Source organism: Nipponia nippon, unplaced genomic scaffold (genome assembly GCF_047370975.1).
Source record: "Nipponia nippon isolate SJK-2023a ecotype South Korea unplaced genomic scaffold, ASM4737097v1 scaffold_4, whole genome shotgun sequence".
NCBI classification, from domain to species: domain Eukaryota; kingdom Metazoa; phylum Chordata; class Aves; order Pelecaniformes; family Threskiornithidae; genus Nipponia; species Nipponia nippon.
Genome location: NW_028262358.1, coordinates 47,600,102 through 47,618,494, shown reverse-complemented (window position 1 = coordinate 47,618,494; position 18,393 = coordinate 47,600,102). Strand labels below are relative to the sequence as shown.

Below are 18,393 nucleotides of genomic sequence, written 5' to 3'. Positions count from 1 at the left end.
ATGGAAATGTGGGGTGTATGAATTATAATCAGAGTAATTATATCAGTTCCATTCACCAATAGGCAAGCACTTCCTGTTGCAAAATGCATGGCTGGAAATCAGGTTATTATACAAGAGGGACTCAGTTTTGCTGGGTATGAGCATTTGGGATGCTGCTGTTGTACATTCAGATTGTATTTTCCCCTATCCCCTGCAATGCCCACGGTACTGTGGTGTCTTGTTTCCATCTCTCTCCATTTACACAGCAGCAGACAGTAAGATGCATGAGAACCTGCTTCATGTGTTGCTGTTGCTCTGTTATCAACAAATGAGATTTCATGGCCTGCTCCAGAAATAGCACATACATGCTCTTATAATTGTGTACACGTGCTCAGTCTTGCAGCAGTCCATGTCATGTTAGCCTGTGTATAAAATGGGGTCATGTTTTTCTGCAGATCAAGCCTGAAATGCTGGTGGGGTATGATAGGGTATTTCTCTATCTCTTTGTTTTTTCTCGAGTCCCATTGTCAGTAAGCCTGAGATGGTTTTCACTTTTCAATAGCTTCTCTCCTCAGCTCTTATCGGATATACCCTGTTAATACTAAGTGACTGACTCTGGGCAACCTGATTAGCATTAAACTCCACAACCTCTGCTGAAGTTGACAGGGGAGGCTTCTGCACAAATACAAGGAAATGGAGGCCTTGACATGGCTGCAGGATATTCCTAGCTGGGTTCCTGACCAAATGCAGGATGTGCAGCACGCAAGGGAAACAGACCACACTGTACACAATGAAACCACCATACAGGGTAGTGGTCCAGTGAGGAAACCGTCCTCATAATCCATAATGGACTGCTATCATGTAATTGGATCTCCATGCTGTAAAATGACCCAAGGCACTTTGTAATCAAACCACACGCTGTATAATATTTTACATGAAGTCAGCTTCATTGCATCCTTCCTGGCAGACACTTTAGAACCATAATTACATTGATCTCCACCTTTAATTTACTCTATTGTACTTCTGTCATTGCAGGATCTTTGCTACCAAGCGCTATGTGTTCATTTCCTCAGTGCTTACTGTAAATTGCAAATTAAGGGTGGCATGATTAACTCTGAATTGCCCTGCTTTTTGGGGGATGAAGTGGAGCTCATTGTTACTTGAACATCAGTTTATTGTGGTTTAATGAGGTACACAGTATTATATTTGGCTTGGGGGATCCATTCCAAATAGAGGTCAATTTGCAAAGAAAGTTGGTTTGGAAACCTGCTGTAGCTGCAGAGATCTTTCTCTGTCAACCCTGGAGAAGTGAGCTGGGTAATGGTGAATTAAGAGTGGACCTTCATTTTTAAACTAAATAAATAGTGTCTAATTATTAAGGTCTGAGCCTTCAGCCTGTCATAATATGCCCACTTCCTTTAGCAGGAACTAAGGGCGTTTCATTCTTGCATAATATCATACCTTGTAAAAGTTTCATACTGAGCAATTGTAAGGCTGTATTTATGCTTTTGTATTAGTCATTTTACAGCTTTTTTATTTAGCAAAGGATGAGCCAGTGAGATTTGAAATGGTATTTGCAGAGGAAATCTGTCGTGTTTAATGGAAATTGTCCAGGAAGGTAACACAACTGCCAATCCCAAATTAAATACTACATAAAGAGATAGATTTTCGTGATGCCAGGTTTCCAAAAACTGGTTCATTCCATAGTGTTCAAGTAATGCTTTGGTGGTTTTTGCTGACTCTTGTTTCACTTCAGTTACTTCCAGAATTTCCATTCCATAAACCTCTTTTAATCACTGCTGTAAAAACTCATTCTGAGTTAAAGTTCAGTATATAGTTAGTGTTCCAAGAAATAGCCATGCCTGCCTCCCCTTATTCCTAGCTCCCCTCTGTGTGGAAATCCAATTTCTAAATTTTTCATTTGCCAGTTATGGGAGGGAGTTATCAGATGTTATCAGATGTTATCAGATAACATTGATGAAAATTTGTCTCCTAATTCAAATTCAGTACTTGTAGGTATCTGTACAAGCAGAATAAAGCATGGGTAAAGATTCTGATACTTCACCTGACTGCTTGCAATATAGCTAGATCTTCTGCCTTCTTTCTGCTCCTCCCTTCCCCATCTCCTTTTCCAGCTCATCCTACACCACACAATAATCTGCTTTGTGCCCTTGTAGCAGTGACTTAGCTTCATAATCGGTGGTTCTGCCACTGCTTTCATTTCTAGGATAGACAGACACCAAGTCACTGCATCTGTGGTACTCCCCATTTGTGTGCCACAGGTCGGGGTTGCTCTGTACCATCTACATTTGGATTTTTTTTAAAAAAAGCACAGTGTTTCAAAGGTGCATTTGAAAAAATCCATCATGTATGTAACACCCTTTGAGGGACTGAAAGGTGTCTTTAAGGAGTGCTAGCCTTACATCTCCGTCCATCCTGTGTTATGACAGTGTAAGAACCACAGGCTGGCATGAAGGTTCTGCTCTTCTGTCTGAAAAACTGGTACCACACTGTGGCCAGGGACTCTTCAAAAATAGCTCTCACATAAATGTGTGCTGCTGGGCTGACAGTTTCTAACTCAGGTCTGAATTTCCTTCATCTTTTTGCTTTAATGACCACTGGTGCCTAGTATCTGAATAGAAGGCTTTTTTGTGTCTTTAGTTGAGAGTGGATGCTTTTGGGATTTTTCAGCTAATGCCTCCAATGGTAAAAGTCTCAGTAAGAGATATCCAGAAAGGTTAAAATCAACATCAGTTTGTAGAGAAAACTGTTTTTCATGCATGTTTCCAAGGAGCAGGCTGCTTAGATTAATTAAGTAATGTAAAAACCATCCCCATGAAGCAAGTCCCCATAGTTCAATTTTTTCCAGCAGGAGACCAGAATTATGCACCTTATTTCTGAGGTCACTTCCATAATTGCAACAACATACATTTTTTGTAATAGCTTTTCCTTTTTAATGGATATTTAAATGGAGGTAATTAAATATGGTTATTTCATACCCATCTCCTGAGAGGAAACATAACAGCATGATGAAAATACAAGTGAATTGGAAGTAATAAATGTCTACTAAAAAGGACTGCATTTTGACTCCCTAAGTAATATTGGTTGTTAATTGTTAAGACTCTCAGAGTGATAATGTGGAGATTCAGACGCCTGCCATATTATACAAAACTGGATTCCAAAATATTTCAACTTAATAAGCTATTGTTGAAAGAGTTACTGCAGTCAGAAGTACCAGCTGTACATCTCAGGGACAGGCAGTCATGAAATATGGTATGTAAAGCAGAAGTATAACCTTTTGAAAATCGGATCCAGTTGTTTTTCTCTTCTGGACTTTTTTTGGGCCCCTTTCGAATCGTGAAACTCTTCTCTCTGTGTCCTAATCAGTGATCTGATTGACTTGTGTCACTGTGCCAACACTTCAGAAAAATATGTTGTGTTTCTTACACTGGAGCTGGACCCACATAGCTATATTGCAGGTCATGTTAAACATAAGGCGACAAGCCTCTAAAGGTTAGGAGTTTGCATTGGCACAGGCTGAACCTAAATACTCAGAATTTCAGATTCTTCTCAACATACTGAAATGTCTTTGGCCTCCAAAACTGGTGTAGATATTGTGTTGGCAGTCACTGCCTAATAAAAACATCAGCTGCCTTGTGTCCAGTTAGGAAGCAAAGGAGCAAGATCTCCTTATCATCTGAGTTTTCGGACCTTTTTCCTGTTCCCAGTCAAAACTAGAAAGGTAAGAGTCCACAAGAGAATGTTTAAAAAAGGCAAATAAGGTCCACAGACCTTCTCAAGTTCTGCTTTGAGTTTCAGATGGCATCTGAGAGCATTACAGTGTTCTAGCTGGTTCATCCCTGCCTGTTCTCACAGTGACATCTCTGAACTGTTAGCAGCAAGAAATTTGCTTCTCAAAACCCTTTCAAACTCTCATGGAGGAAAAGCCAAAATAAAAAGTGGTAATCAAAAGTTAGTAATTACACATTGCCTGTGTTATGCTGTGATGTTCTGATTCTTCTTTTCTTGTTTAACAATAATATTACAAGAACTGAAATAAATGTAATGAACTGCTTTTCCTATCAACAAATGCCCTAGCCTAACTTTGTCACTCAGTTGCCTGTGAAAACTGTTTATAGGATCATATGTGTTTCTGCGATGAACATTATCCCTTCTTTCCACCACATTTACCCAAAGAATAACAGAGTAGTTTGAGCCTAAATGAATTTACAAAACAGATAGATATAGAATCCATCACAAGCAGTTTTACATCACCTGGGAGTGTAAGTTAGCTGTCTGGGCTTCCTCAGTAGTTAACAGGGAAGGAGAGATACATTTTAAGAGAGATCCTATCCTATTCTAAGAAAAAGTCTAAGGTAGTTGGGATGAACACCTTCTGAATGGGTTCCTTTATACTGAGCTTAAATAACTGTTATGGGTGAGACACCTCATTTCAGCAGGCTCAAGTTCAACAAATCCCACTCAGTGCACTTCGGCATGATATGAATGCCTGGGATTGAAGGGTAGGGCCTTGAAAGAGCATCCTTTGTTAACTCTTTTGTTCCCCCCCCCCCCTCTGAAATTAGAACAGAAAGATCATTTTAAAATAGTAACAAAAATAAAGTTAAATATATGTGGAGGACTGAAATCTGCTTCCTGCCCTTCTCCAGAAATAATGCTTCTTCCCTATAAAACATGGAGATCTGGGGCTACAAAGCAATGGGTCTGTAGCTCCCCTCCAGCTAACATCTGTTCTATTCTACTTTGTTATTTCTGAAATTTGGGTAAGCACAAATAAAACAGAATTTGGCTCTGAGTTTAACGTAATTCTTTTAGTTAGTAAGAATATTTGACAGAAAAAAGAAAAGAAAAGAAAGGAAAAAAAAAAGGGTAATACCTGAGGGATGTTAACCAGGAGAGGTGATAATATCCTCAGCCCCTCTAAGACAGAGACTAAGAGGTAGATAATTACTGTTTGTGAGAGGTTACCAGGAGGTGCAGTGAGGGAAAAACTGCAATGAGCCATAAAACCACTGAGTTTGTTGTGTCCATGATTTTTAGTCTCCAGCAGAGTTACAAATTTCAGTTCCCAGGCTCATCTTTTGAAGGGCTTTTTTTCTGCAATGGGGTTCAGGAAGACCTCGGTAAGTCCTCCAAAAAATGAGGAGGACCCTCAGCATATCTAGACAAACACAAACTTGTGATTTATATGGATCAACAGAAATAAACTCATGAACGGTACATATATGTGTGTATAGAATAAAAGTCCAAGAAAAAGTATTTTCCTTGTATCATCTGCTCTCCTAGCCTAACCAGTAGCATTGACAAACTTTGTTAAATTCTTTTCTCCTGTGTACCAGTATATTTCAGCAAAGTCAAAGCTGCAAAAGAAACATGAATAGTTCTGATCATTATGATTTTTGGCAGATTAAAACTTATTTATAATCTTCAGAGATATTTCACTGGTCATTGTATTTGAGTGCACTGCTAAGCCTGATATTCGTATTGAAAAATAGGGAATAAAAAAGAAGCTTTAGATTTGCTGATTGGAAGTTGTCATGCCTTTAATTACTTGAGTGACTGACTCAAGACAGTTTCCTCTTTTGCAGGAAGATTAATGTAAACTCCCTTTTCAAGTGATTAATCTTATCTATTGTATTCACATTTTTACAGAAATGAACAAAATAACTTTTCTAGCCATGACTTCAGACATTCTGTAAAAGATAATCTTCCAAGATTGACAATAGTAGATTATTATCAACCAAGCAGGGAGCTCTAAGGCACTTGGGTGCATATTTTAGAAGACAACTGCCCCACAGATTTAACTCCAAAAATCCATCCTCAGTACTAAAGGTAGATATAATTATGCAGAGACACGTGTACATATGAGATATATAATGTATAATGACGATTCTTTGATTACCTTTATATTATAGCTGAAATGAGGTGTTTGTATATTCCTGTCATTTGTGGTATGTATTTGTTGGTCTAAGGTTTACTCTGGGTAAAACTATCCTTAAAGCAAACACTCAACTCTATGTTACATCTCTGAACCTGTAGGTTAACTCCATGTGGTTTCAACTTCAACCCTTTAACAACAAATTATTATTTATGTAAGCTGTCAAATCCATACAGGACAAGCAGCTGCACAAGATGAAACTGAAGCACATAAACCATAGTGAGAAGCATAAGGCTCCCATAAGAGACTAGTCTTTCCCTTTCTGTATTTAGTCCACTAAGAGTGAATTATTCATTACAATCAAGCTAAAGCTCCCCAGTCTTGCCATTTCATCTGCAAGTTTGTTGAAAATTAAAGCTCAGCGTGAAGCCTCCAGAGAATTATTCTGAGTTAATAACACCTGCAAAGAACAGAGATTTCACTGTGAGGTAAATTGCTGTGTGATTGCCCACACATCAGCAAAAATTATAATTAGGAAAAACTGAATATTTTCTCTGTATTTAACTGGTGAGGATTTTGTAGGGTGTCATTTTACGTTAAGTAGTGGAGTTATAATTTAGAATGTTTCACAGCAACCAATTGTGTTTGTTTTAACAGCAATATTTCTTTTCTATGAGAAGATTTCTATTGCTGTCAGCTGCTATTGCAACTCTATGCAATACACATTTAGAAACCTTTCTTAATCTTAGGGAAAATTGTCAGAGACAGGCTTTAAACTATGAAAATTTTTCCCCGTGATATCTTGTGAGTTTAGAAGTTGATACTTTACCCTACCTAGCTGTATCTCATAAATAGCAAGCTAAGTAGTGATTTTGGTTTCTACATCTATATGTAGCATATGTACTGCAGCTCCCTGGACAGCAGTGGAAACTACCTAAAGCATACATTTTTGTTTCTTCCAGATGTTTCAGGAATACACTCATAACTAACAGGAAAAATTCAGGTGGACCTCCCAAATAAAATTGGGTATTAACATTATTATCTATCCAAAAAAGGACAGAGAAAGAAAAAAAGTCAAATTATCTTGTCTCCATATTGCACTGCATTGTTATACGCTGAGGTATTATTGTCTGCATTTTCCATGGGCTCTGTATCAATTCACAACTCATGTTTGGAGCTCAATTCAGGCTTCTGCCTGATGACAGCAACACAACCCCAGCACAAAGTGGATAAAGCTTGTATAATTCAAGATATGTCTATGTGGAGAGCCTTGGACAGACCTCTTTTTGCCTGTCCTTTGAAGAGAAGCAGCACTGGTCCACAGGCCAAGTATCCTTGCTAGCAAGATGTAGTGCTGAGCTCAGTAGGTTGCTCAGAGACTTAGTTGCTTGATTCAGACAGGTTGCCATGCTAGCATGGCTGGATGTGCCTTCTGCATGTGAACTGTTTGGGCTCTGCCTGCTTGTCTCCGAGCAAATGTGCTTTTGTGACTTGCAAAGTAACGTGGCTTCATTTAAATCACAGTGCACAATTTACTTACATGGTCGCAATGTCTGAGCCTTACTTACAAGCAAGCTCTTTGCTCTAGAGAATATAGTTTTTAATTATGCACTGAATGCTGCCAGGAACCTTTTGGTATAGCCTTCTGTCCCTCCCTATTAATCTCTTGTCACCCTTGTCATTTCTGTGCCTTACAGAGAAAGCTCAAGTGCTTGTCTCACTGAACTCAAATTTAGGATTATAGTCATAGCTGTTGGGTTGGGATTTTCTTTTTTTCTTTTTTCTTTTTTTTCCAGTTGTAACAGGAAAAAAAAACCTCGTTAAAGGCCAAGGGAAGAGGAACATATCTAGCAGAGTAACATCTGGTTTCAGATGTGTACTTTTAGTGCAGTGAGACTTGCTTCAGTGAATTCCTGTTATACACCTTTTACAGTTACTGGAATAAAATGTCCCTGGTGCTGAAGGCAAACACATAAGAGACAGGGAACTCATAACTGCATGAATGTGTTAGACAATAATATGTAGTGGGTGCTGCTGCTATACATAATAGCTGAGCTATTCTTACTGCAACACAGCTAAGGGCTAATATAACATAGGTTCATTTCCTTGGATCAACATGGGATGTATTAAAAAATAATTTGCTGGGCAAGATGAGGCTTTTCAGGCTCAAATAATCCTACTGCCTGCTCCAGAGGTCACAGAGAAGTGTAATGAAATAACAAATCCCCACTGATTGACTAATCTTCCTTTTCCACGACACTTCAAAGTGTTTCCCTTTTTCACTTAAGAACAGAACTGCGGGTAAGCGGGCCTCCAGCACAGAGTCGGCTGTGAAAGTCCTGCCATGGGCTCCAGCTTCAAGTTTGTCATCTCTATGTCACTGCCCATGGATCATCCTAGACTTCAACTCAGCTATTACAGGGCTAGGGGAAGACCTGGTGTTTGGCTCAGGGCTCTAGGGAAGAGGAGAGGAAGCAGGTGTATTGCATAAGCAAACCTCCGTGTGTCAACATCCATGCGCTTGTCAGATGAATTTATCTGCTCCAGCTGCACTGCTTTAAGACTGGATCTTTCAGTATATATATATCTCTGAAGTATTATGTGTCTGAAATGTGCTGTCAGTTTCTTTCAGAGAAGAACTTTGTGGCATAGGGAATGTAATCATAAGGATGATCTAGCATCACCATAGGATCCCACAGTATGAACCAAAGTACCAACTAACAGCATCTTATTGGGCTAGGTGCCATATGGTGGGAGTTGACCCCTGTCCAAGAGAAAAGTGAACGAGGAAAGGAGTTGACTGTCATTTTACAGAGAGGAAAACCAATGCACTGAGACAATGATTGTTGAGAAAGCCAGTGGTAGTTCAGAGGAGCAAAAGTGGAAATCTGAAAGAAGTATTGTGCTATGGGCTTCTAGTCCATGTTTCCAATGGTCTGTGTCATGTACGAACTTCTGTTGTTTCAAAGCTGTTTTTTTCAAAATGTGACATCCATGGAAAAAATATCTTAAAGAAAGAAAAATAATGGCCAAAATTGAAAGAAAGGGACGCAAGGTATGCAAACCATATTCCCACTTGCTTGAGTTCAAAAGGATGTTTTTCTATTCCTGCTTTACATTACAGATATGAACCTGAATTTAGATGCTTGTCTTTGAATTATGTTATGAACTTGTCCACAATTTATGGGAATTTGTGTACAGGGAGTCACATCTATCTCTAAGTTTGAACTATTGTTGGAATTTAAATGTTGTAAAAAGATAAAACAAGAAAAGAAAAAAATCTGGTTTTCTAGGTTGTCCTGGGGCCAAGAAGAATGAGTTCCTGACTAGTGTTTTGGATGCATTATCCACGGATATGGTGCATGCAGTCTCTGATCCATCATTGTCTTCTAGCCGGTGGGTTTTAGATCCTTTTCGTGTGGCTTTAAAAGGATTCTGGCAGTGGTGAATGAATTGTTGAGGGCTTTGAGAAGTAATTCTTCTTCTGCCTTCACAAAGGGTAAATTTCCAAGAACCTATCTAAGAGTGTTTACTTCAAAGTTACCACTGTGGACTATGTCCACTAAACAGAGATGCACTTGATGATAGCTGAATTCTCAGCAGCAGCAGAGCTTAGAGTTTATCTGTAGCTGCTGGTGCAACTGTGTCTAAGTCTCTGTTCTCCTCTCAGACTTTACTTGATGAATGTGTGCTACCTTCCTGATTCATATTTTGCCTAGTTGCTTGTAAAGCAAACCAATGCTACCTAGTCACAGGTAGAATTAAAAATGCAGAAGTGTTGTCAAACTTTGGGTGTCTTCAGGTCAGGTGCTTACCATCTGAAGAGGAGGTGGCATTTATGGTTATAACTTACCCTGTAGTTCAATACATTTAGGTGTTTTATCTCTAAGAGCATCCATCATGGGTTGCAATTGGAGCCTAGGTATTTGGTGATGCTGACTGTTGACCTACTTCATTTGGGTATATTACGCATCTTAATGTGTCTGCCATCTATGAAACTGTCTTTTTCTTTTTTATTTCTCTCTTCACTTTCCTCTGTTTCAGGAAATGAAAGGGGAAAGCACTGTTTTCTGAGTGCGGTGCTGACCCCAACACAGTTTCAGAGAGTTAACTAAGAGCAGATTCCAGCCCTTAGTGTAAGATTTAGGCCAAATTTAAAAAAAGAGGGATTCACTACAAGAAGCTAGTGGCCAAAAGCAGGGAGGTTTATGTAACAAAACATCCAACAGCGATTTAAGTATTCTGAAATAAAGGTGTAAACTGAGGTTTATGTATCAGAATTAAGACTAAACTCTTGTTTTCTGTTTCAGAGTTTCAGAGCCTGATCCAAATCATACCCTGGAAGAGAGAGTGGTCCATTGGTATTTCAAACAGCTAGATAAAAATTCCAGTGGTGACATTGGCAAGAAAGAAATCAAGCCATTTAAGAGATTCCTAAGAAAGAAATCAAAACCCAAAAAATGTGTGAAGAAGTTTGTGGAATACTGTGATGTGAACAATGATAAGTCCTTATCAGTTCAAGAATTAATGGGCTGCTTGGGAGTAACAAAAGAAGAAGGTAAAGCAGAAACAAAGAAACGCCATAGTAAGAACCTTTTCTACCTTGTTCAGTAGATTCTTTAAAGCTGACAAAGTCTGATATTTGTATATGCTAGCAGTATACAAAACACAAGAGTACATCTGTCTGTAGCTAATGCAGCTGTTGCTTAGGGCAGATGGCAGGAAAGCTGTTTCTGTGTAGGCAAATCATCACTTTGCTCCAACAGAATCAAAAACTTCCCCTTGATTCTGACCATTAAATGTATTACAGTAGGAAACCTAAGAGGATATGATAACATTAACAGTCATCAAAAAGCCAGTTTAATGTTATTACAGTACTATATCCTGAATGAGTGGAAGTAGCACACCTGTGCTTTTTGGATTCCTGCTGGGAAGGCAGCACATTGTTGAGCTTTCTAATGACTTCTCATTTCTCAAATGTGGTTTAGAGATACAGTGAGGAATGCGGTCATCTGCCAAACAGGTGGAACAACTGCTTGTACACAGCCACCTTACCTTGCTGCCAAATTGGTAGAAAGGGGAACAACTAACTACAGTGTGCAATGGTCCCTGGAGAGTTCAATTACGCAATTCCTGAAAATGAAGAAGAATTTTTTAAAAAAATTGTAAACAACAACAGCAGATCCCCATATTGTGAGAAGCTGTAGAACATGGATATAGGCAATTTGTTTTGTTTGCCTGGGACCTTAAAATGAAGCCAGGGCAGTAAAACAAAGGTGTCATAGGAAATGAAAAGCAAGTCCAGTGGGAAATGCAGTCAGAAATAAAATGATATCCACAAAATTGGTTGTATTCAAGCCTAGAAAGGGAATACTGCAGAAAGAAGGAATAGCTCTACATTGTACTAATAAAGTAAATTGTCTATGTCTCACAGAAACAGATGTCTCAAAACAAATATATCAAATGCAGGATTTTTTTTCTGTGTTTTTTTGTGAACCTAATAATAATACCTTGCAATTTTCGCTTAGGTGAGAGAGGTAAAAAAACTCGATATGAAGGTGGATGACTGTTGTTATCTTTGTGCTATAAAAGTGGAAACTGAAATGTAACACCTTTTTCATTTACACTGTTTGGCAGACTAGTGTCTTAAAGTGGAGGCTATTATGTTCACTCCTTATATTAACATCCAGGCACTTCTGTCCTGCTGCAGCTGGCACTCCTTGGTCTTATTGTAGATGAAATATGGGTCCGAAGTCATTGTTCCAGTACATAATGGAAAGCTATAGTAAGACTTAAACCAAAACCCAGTTTTTCCTGTGCCCATTTCAGTGAAAAAAACAAAGATGAGGATTCTCCTGCTTCACATAAGCTGCCTGTTTCAGAAAAGAAAGTTGTAAGAGGCATGAAATTATATGAAGATCACACACAGATTTAGCTAAATAAAAAATTATGTTCACCATAACTGGAGATTTTTAACAGAGCTTCTCAAAAAAAAAATAGTCAATAATGAGAACATTAATTTTTGGAAGGAAAAAATACCTCAGAACTTTTGCATTGAAAAACTAATGGCATCCAGTTGGAAAAAACCCTAAACCAAATCATTTGGTTGCTTTCCTAGAAATACATATTTTTAAAGACAAGACAATAAAAATTGCTTTTCTTGGAATATCAGCATTCTGTTTTGTTTCTCCTGCTTAATAATTAAAATTTTCTTTCTGATAATCCTTTCACTTGCACAAAACAAATCAGTCGCCACTCCACTAAAGCTAGAGTTATATTTCTAGGAATAGGTGAGACCCCGTCACCTGAGGTGTGAAAGCTGAGACAAGGAGGCTGCTCTCTATCATTCTGTTTGAGTCCCAGGTGTCTTGTGAGAATCATTTGAAGCAATATAAGAGCCAGAGAGCTGCAAAATATACTTTCTCGGGGGAATGGTAGTTTCTGCAGTATTTTTCAAGGTCCAGTTTCATTCCCCTTTGTCCCAATGCAGCTTGACTGACAAACTGACATGGAAAACCAAGAGGGTGAGTTCCTCCCTAGCTTCCCAAGTTTGCTTGTGATGTTGAATGGGCCAGCAGACACATGTAGCTGGTTTTTATTTTTTTCTTCATTTAGAGCACAGTTTTGGACTTCGCCACTAAGCAACTTAAAAGCCAGCGATAATCTTGTTTTATAGATTAAATGTGAACAATGTCTTTGGCTGGTAGAGCTGTGCCTGTGCAATGTCTATAAGCAAAGTGAATGCTTTCCAGGCAGTCTGCTTGACTGTGCTTATTTACCACCAAGGATAACAGGCTATATTTACCACCAAGGATAACAGGCTATATTTACTCCTAAAGATTTAATAAGTTTGAAATGCTTAACACTGACTAGATGCAATCTGTCCTAAGCAAACATCATATACTAACTGGCAAGAAATGTTGTCATTCAACTTTCATACAACATGATAGAAGCAACACCTGTATTGAGGAAAGAAAAAAGTGGATGTTTCAATGAAAGATCTGAAATATTTGATCTCATTTATTGAAAGTTGTGCAGGTAGCTTGCTCTAAACAATACCAGAATGAGGGTTTCAGTTCTTCAGGATGCTGCATATAACTTGCAAACTATATTCAGAATGTTTTCTTTTCCCTTCTTTAGCAGCCCCTAAAACCAACACTGAGAGCACTTCATCCAGCAGGCAGGTGAGTACTGAGGAGAGCAAGATCTCCATTCCTGTCTTGCCCAGCTGAACTTCTTGGGGTTTAGCAGTTATCATTGCAGCGTCAAACTACATTCATCTGCCATTCTGCAGACTTGCCAGGAAAATGTAGAGCAGCATCCTGATTAACAAATTTTGACATAAGTTCTATCTAAGGAAAGCTGAATTAGTCAACTACGGGTGCAGAGTAAATGTGCATAAATGCAAAGTGGATTATGCCTGCGTGTGGATGTTCCTAGTAAAGTGTAATTGGCTTCTAGGTTAGTGATAATTAGATATTACTCATATGAGGCTTCTGCATTCCTGAATGTCGGCATTCCTGTACACTTTTAAATGTGCACTGATTTACCTTCATTTACCTTTTGCTTTAACTGAATTCCGTTATTTTTCCTGTGAGTCATACTATAGATGCAAACTTTGATTGAAATTACTCTTTTTGAAAAAAGCCATGCATTTCCCATGCCCTATGAAAATCTGTACATTTCACAAACCCCACTGAATTATTTTGTGGTGGATTTAAACACCTTTTAAAATCTTAGTGAAGAGAAAATAGCTGTCACTTTCAAATACCTTTGCTGGCTGAGCAAAATGACGCTGAAGAACTAGGATTTGCATCAGTCTGATGATGTATGTTAAAACTAAAATTCATTAGATTGGCAGAATGATTGTAGCAAATAAAATGTCAAGTACCCTGACAACATAATCCGTGATTTGTTTTTGCATCAATTTTCTGCAAAGACTTGATTTTGTTTTTCTGAATAACACCAGTGTATGTCATTCATGGCGTTTCAGCTACTCAAGCCATTCAGAGCTACAAAAGGCACAAAAGCAGAATTTTTAAATCAAGAAAAGGCACACACTAAAAAGGAGGGGTTCAAATGGAAGCTCAGGAAAAAGGTTAAAAAAGGGCTTCTCATTTGTGTGTGTCTATTTTTATAATCATTAATCCTAAAGATTCAGTTTTGTGGACAACATGAGCACAACTTCCCAGCACTTTTGCATGGGTCTGAAAAAGGACTTGTGAGTCTGCCAGTTATTTGAATGGTCTTGTAAAAGAATCATCATCATACCATTCTTGCCTCACTTTTGTATTAGAGGAGATAAAAGATTAATTCCCACAACAGCATCAGCAAATGATGAATTGTTTTTAAAAATATTAATATAAACATATTATAAGAACAGCTCAGGTAACCCTGCAGCTAGGAAAATAGGAATTTGGCTAAAAATATCCCCAAACCATAGTTGTGGTTAATGTCTTCCCATCTATCAGAAAGCTAGATTAATTTGTTATAAACTGAACCCAGGGTGAACCTCCCCACAAGCCGAGAGAAATCTTCCTCTCATTGTTGCTAGTCAATTTGTTACTTACTTTATTTCTGATTTGTTTGATGTTAGGTTCACACTTCCTAAGGCAAGCTCAACATTGGTTGTGGGTTCTACCAGAGACCTCCTACATACCTTTGATGGAATATAAAATATTCTTACAGCTAGAGAGATGTGATAAGTTTCTGTTTGTTTAAACAAATGTTTGTGGTCTTAACTTTTCAAGTTCCCTCCACAAATCACTTATGCTTTAAACAAGGCAGCCTGAAAACAATTATCCTGTCGGAACTCAAAAACATTCAAAGGGGTTATTTTAATTATATAATGGCAATTACTGGCACACGTGCATTACACTTGAAGCATGACAAGCCCTCTCCCCTTTCTCGTAATCTGATCCTGACTTGCAGAATCTGTAATAAAAGTGTCCTAGAGCGTCTATGTTTTTTAATTTTGTCCAATAATTTTGCTGACTCAGCACCAATTATTTTAAAAGCTGTTGCTGACAAATGATAGCCTTGAATTAAGGCTGGCTCAGCAAACCATCTGTTGGCAGTTTCATACTCGAACAATACAAGGCTGCAAATGCAGAAGGTGGCTTTCATCACAAAAGTTTTCACTTGAAAGGAAGTTATTGAAGAGCAACTGGGCTGGGTAGGAGCTGCTCAAAGGAAACCACCCATCTAAGAAGGAGTGATTGGATTTGCACCACTCAGGAGATGGGCACTCAAGAGCTCATTTTTTACTGGTTTATTGTGACAGTTCAGTTATATATATGTTTATGTGTGCTTAGGCATGTATTCCTGAATTTTTGTTTTTTATATATGTGCACATCTGTATGTGTACACTCACATACAAGCTTACTGAAAAAAGGAGATATAGATACATAAACTAATATGGTAACTGAGTCTCAGCTGTGGTTGCTCTAAAACAGGTCAAATACATGATGGATCTGACAGAACTGGGGCAGTGGCCAGGTATATTTCCCTTGCTCAGCTCCACCCTGTCCAACAAACATACACATACATGCACACATGCTGTCAATGAGACCCAGAGGGTCTTTTGCAGCCTAGCAAAAAGTTTACAAGGAAACTATAGATTGTTCATAAGACTTTGGCCAGCAGCCCATTCCTTATACATCACATGCCATAGAAAAGTATATTGCACCAGGGACTTGCCCAGGCAGTTGCTAAAACTGTACGTTTGACAGGTATAAATTTAAAGAGGCCATAGGTAAGAAATAGTAAAGATGTTGCTCATACCCTTTTTCATAGATGCCATGAAGGACTACAGGGCAGGGATTTTTTTTATTTCCCATACATATTTGTGCAGAACTCTTGTTATGATAGCGGCATGTGGACACTGCTGAAAAAGAGAGATAAATGTTTATACATGATTACTTGAAAACATCACTAATAATGGAAATTTTTCCAACTTTCTTTCTTTCAGCAAGTTTCTAAGAAGCAAGGTTGAACAGCTTACTGATCCAAGGCAGATCTCTGACATGTGGGAGATTTCCTCACCAAAAGGCAATAAAAACAACTGTAGTATTTGCACTTTGTATTAAAAATGTAAATTCACTTTGTAGAAATGAAATATTTAAACAGACTTTTTTTTAATCTGTGAAAATATAATGGCTAGTTTTGAAAAATTATCACATACAATGTATGTGTATTCTTTTGTTGTCTGAAATATGTAAAACGTGTTGGAGATGTAAAAGTTTGCATTTAAACCATTTTTTAAAAAAATAGCTTTCTGGCAAAGAGTAGCATAGAAACCTGATTCTATGTATTTTGGTTTCAATAGTATGCCTTGTTTTTCTTAATCAATACTGTCATTTAAGTAGAGTTATGCTGAAAAGTCTACTGTATTCTCAATTTTGTCCAAGCAGTGTTGGATGTTTCAGGTTTGCAGGACTGAGGGAAGTGTGTAAATTGCTGTTTACTTGGTTTTGCAGTTTTTAACTGAACAGATTTTTCATCGGTGGCAATATTTTATTTCATTTTGGTTTTATTGTTATTATTATGCTTTCCAAAGATCATGCAATGAGAATGCAACCACTAATGGATTCAACACAGTTATTCTACAGTTAGGATACTTGTAGAAAAATGTATCCCTTTATTCATTTTTGAGGTGCCTTCCATTATAAGTTTTGGTAGGATTTTTTCCCCTGTTTGTTTTCACTTGGGTTATTAATACAACAAACCAGCAAGGAGTAAGGTGGATTGTAATGTCACTTCAGTCTGGTTCAGCCTGGGCCTAAAAGCATGTTTCTGTGGTCAGTGCAAAGCAGGAGCAGTGTTTATATGGGTCAGAATTGTAAATCTAACTATAAAGAGACAGGGAAGGCTAAACAGATCGTACAACCTTTTCTTCCCCTGCACCTGGCTGCCCCCATCAACTCTTTGGTTTGCCTCGGGGTCCACTAGAGGTAAAGCTGAACAAATTATGAACAGTTGCTGTCAGGAGAGGCTATTCACATCACCCCTGCCTGAGGCTTTTTCCTTGCTGTCTGAAAGAAGTTCTCACAAGTTTTCATACCTTCTCTGTCATTTCCCCCCCCAGTGCTTTATTGTGTGTGTGCCTGAGAGGAGTAAGAACTTGTGGATGTGAATTTAGAGCAAGGGACCCAAGTGAAAAAGGTTGAGCTCTTGAACAACTGTGAGTTACAAGCAGCTGGGTTGATCGATGCAGTGGTAGATGGACTGCTGGCATCTAGGAGCTGACGTGAAAAGGCAGGAATGTTGCAACAAACAGTGATTTCATTCTGGTTTGTTTAAATAACGTGTGGGATCTGACATGTGACTAGCTAATCAGAATAGCACCCTGGCTTGAGCTTGTACCTGGAAAAGCTTTTTGCAAATAAAAATGTTTCATTTCAATTTCAACATATGCTGAAGTGATAGGAAACACTGTATGCAGTGGAATTGTACCCCAGAAATTATGTACTCTAAGCTTTGGCAGCAGGAAGAACCAAGATGCAACTGTGTGTTATCTTGTATTTTTGTTTTAAAAAGTATTTGTTATTCTTTTATACTGTTAAACTTCGAATTTAATCTTCTTTATAGATTAAAGATCAGTATGTTATCAAACTATGCTGGTGGTTTTTCATCTGCAACACAGATAGCCACGTTTGGAAGCAGGTACACACAGTGGTGACTTCACCACTGCCTTGAGTTTACAAGAAACCTCATGACCTCACATAATGTCCATCTTCTTTTCTTCTCTTGCCCCTTTATAGAATTTTCTCCTAAGGTCGTTTATGCCTTAGTCATACCATTGTTTCTCAAAAGAGTGATTTTGAGGCCAGATCGTTTGTTGCTACTATCTCCATATAGCTTCAGCTTGGTCTCTTGCCCCTTCTCAGCAAAGCACCATGTGGCATAGATAGAGATCACATCTTTTCCCCTTGGTGTGAGTGTGAGCTGCTTGGCAACTTTCAACCTGACTGGAAACAATGAGGAGAGAGAGGCTTAGCACCTGATGAGGTGGGCATAGTATGGTTAATAGCAACATTTTGTAAAGAAGCATCTAATTCCATCACTGTGGCCTTCAGAGACAATATAAATGTAGGCAATCAAATATTTTGTCAAGTCCATGTTTTGAAATGGTAGCCCATTACATTCTGAGGGTGTGTGGGGAGGCAAATTTGGACTAGCCACTTGATTATGTAATGAGTAGCCTTAAACACTTATCAAAGCACAAATAAATATAGGCATTCTCTTAGGTATCCAAAGACTTCTACAACATAGAGTAATTTAATGACTCTACCATGACTGAAACATGAGGTATTTCATCTTTGTACCTATTTCTGTGTCATCACATTTATGGTTCATTTCAATTTCCAGCCATTACACCACTTGGCTGTAAGCAGGACTGAGTTCTCCTAGTTCCAGTTAGAGTCCAGATCCCTAACTGGAACACAGTTGAAAGCCTGCTAAATTCACCTTGCATTCCTGTATCTCCAGTATATCCACAGGATGGATAGTTAAAC

The 18,393-nt window shown here is 38.4% G+C and overlaps 1 protein-coding gene across 6 annotated transcripts in view; it reads left to right on the top strand.

The window, feature by feature from the left end:
• Positions 1-17,378, top strand: part of SMOC2 (SPARC related modular calcium binding 2) — a 147,620-nt gene extending 130,242 nt beyond the window's left edge. For 2 of the 6 annotated variants that reach the window (XM_087774960.1, XM_087774955.1), the window contains exons 10-13: positions 9,172-9,274; positions 10,189-10,463; positions 13,022-13,062; positions 15,849-17,378. In XM_087774960.1, the coding sequence (XP_087631086.1) occupies positions 9,172-9,274; positions 10,189-10,463; positions 13,022-13,062; positions 15,849-15,872 (443 nt within the window). In that variant the 3' untranslated portion in view covers positions 15,873-17,378. Of the gene's footprint in view, positions 1-9,171; positions 9,275-10,188; positions 10,464-13,018; positions 13,063-15,848 lie in introns of all 6 variants that reach the window. The other 4 variants (XM_087774959.1, XM_087774954.1, XM_087774957.1 and 1 more) reach the window with 3 other exon arrangements.
• The last annotated feature ends 1,015 nt before the right edge of the window (positions 17,379-18,393 follow it).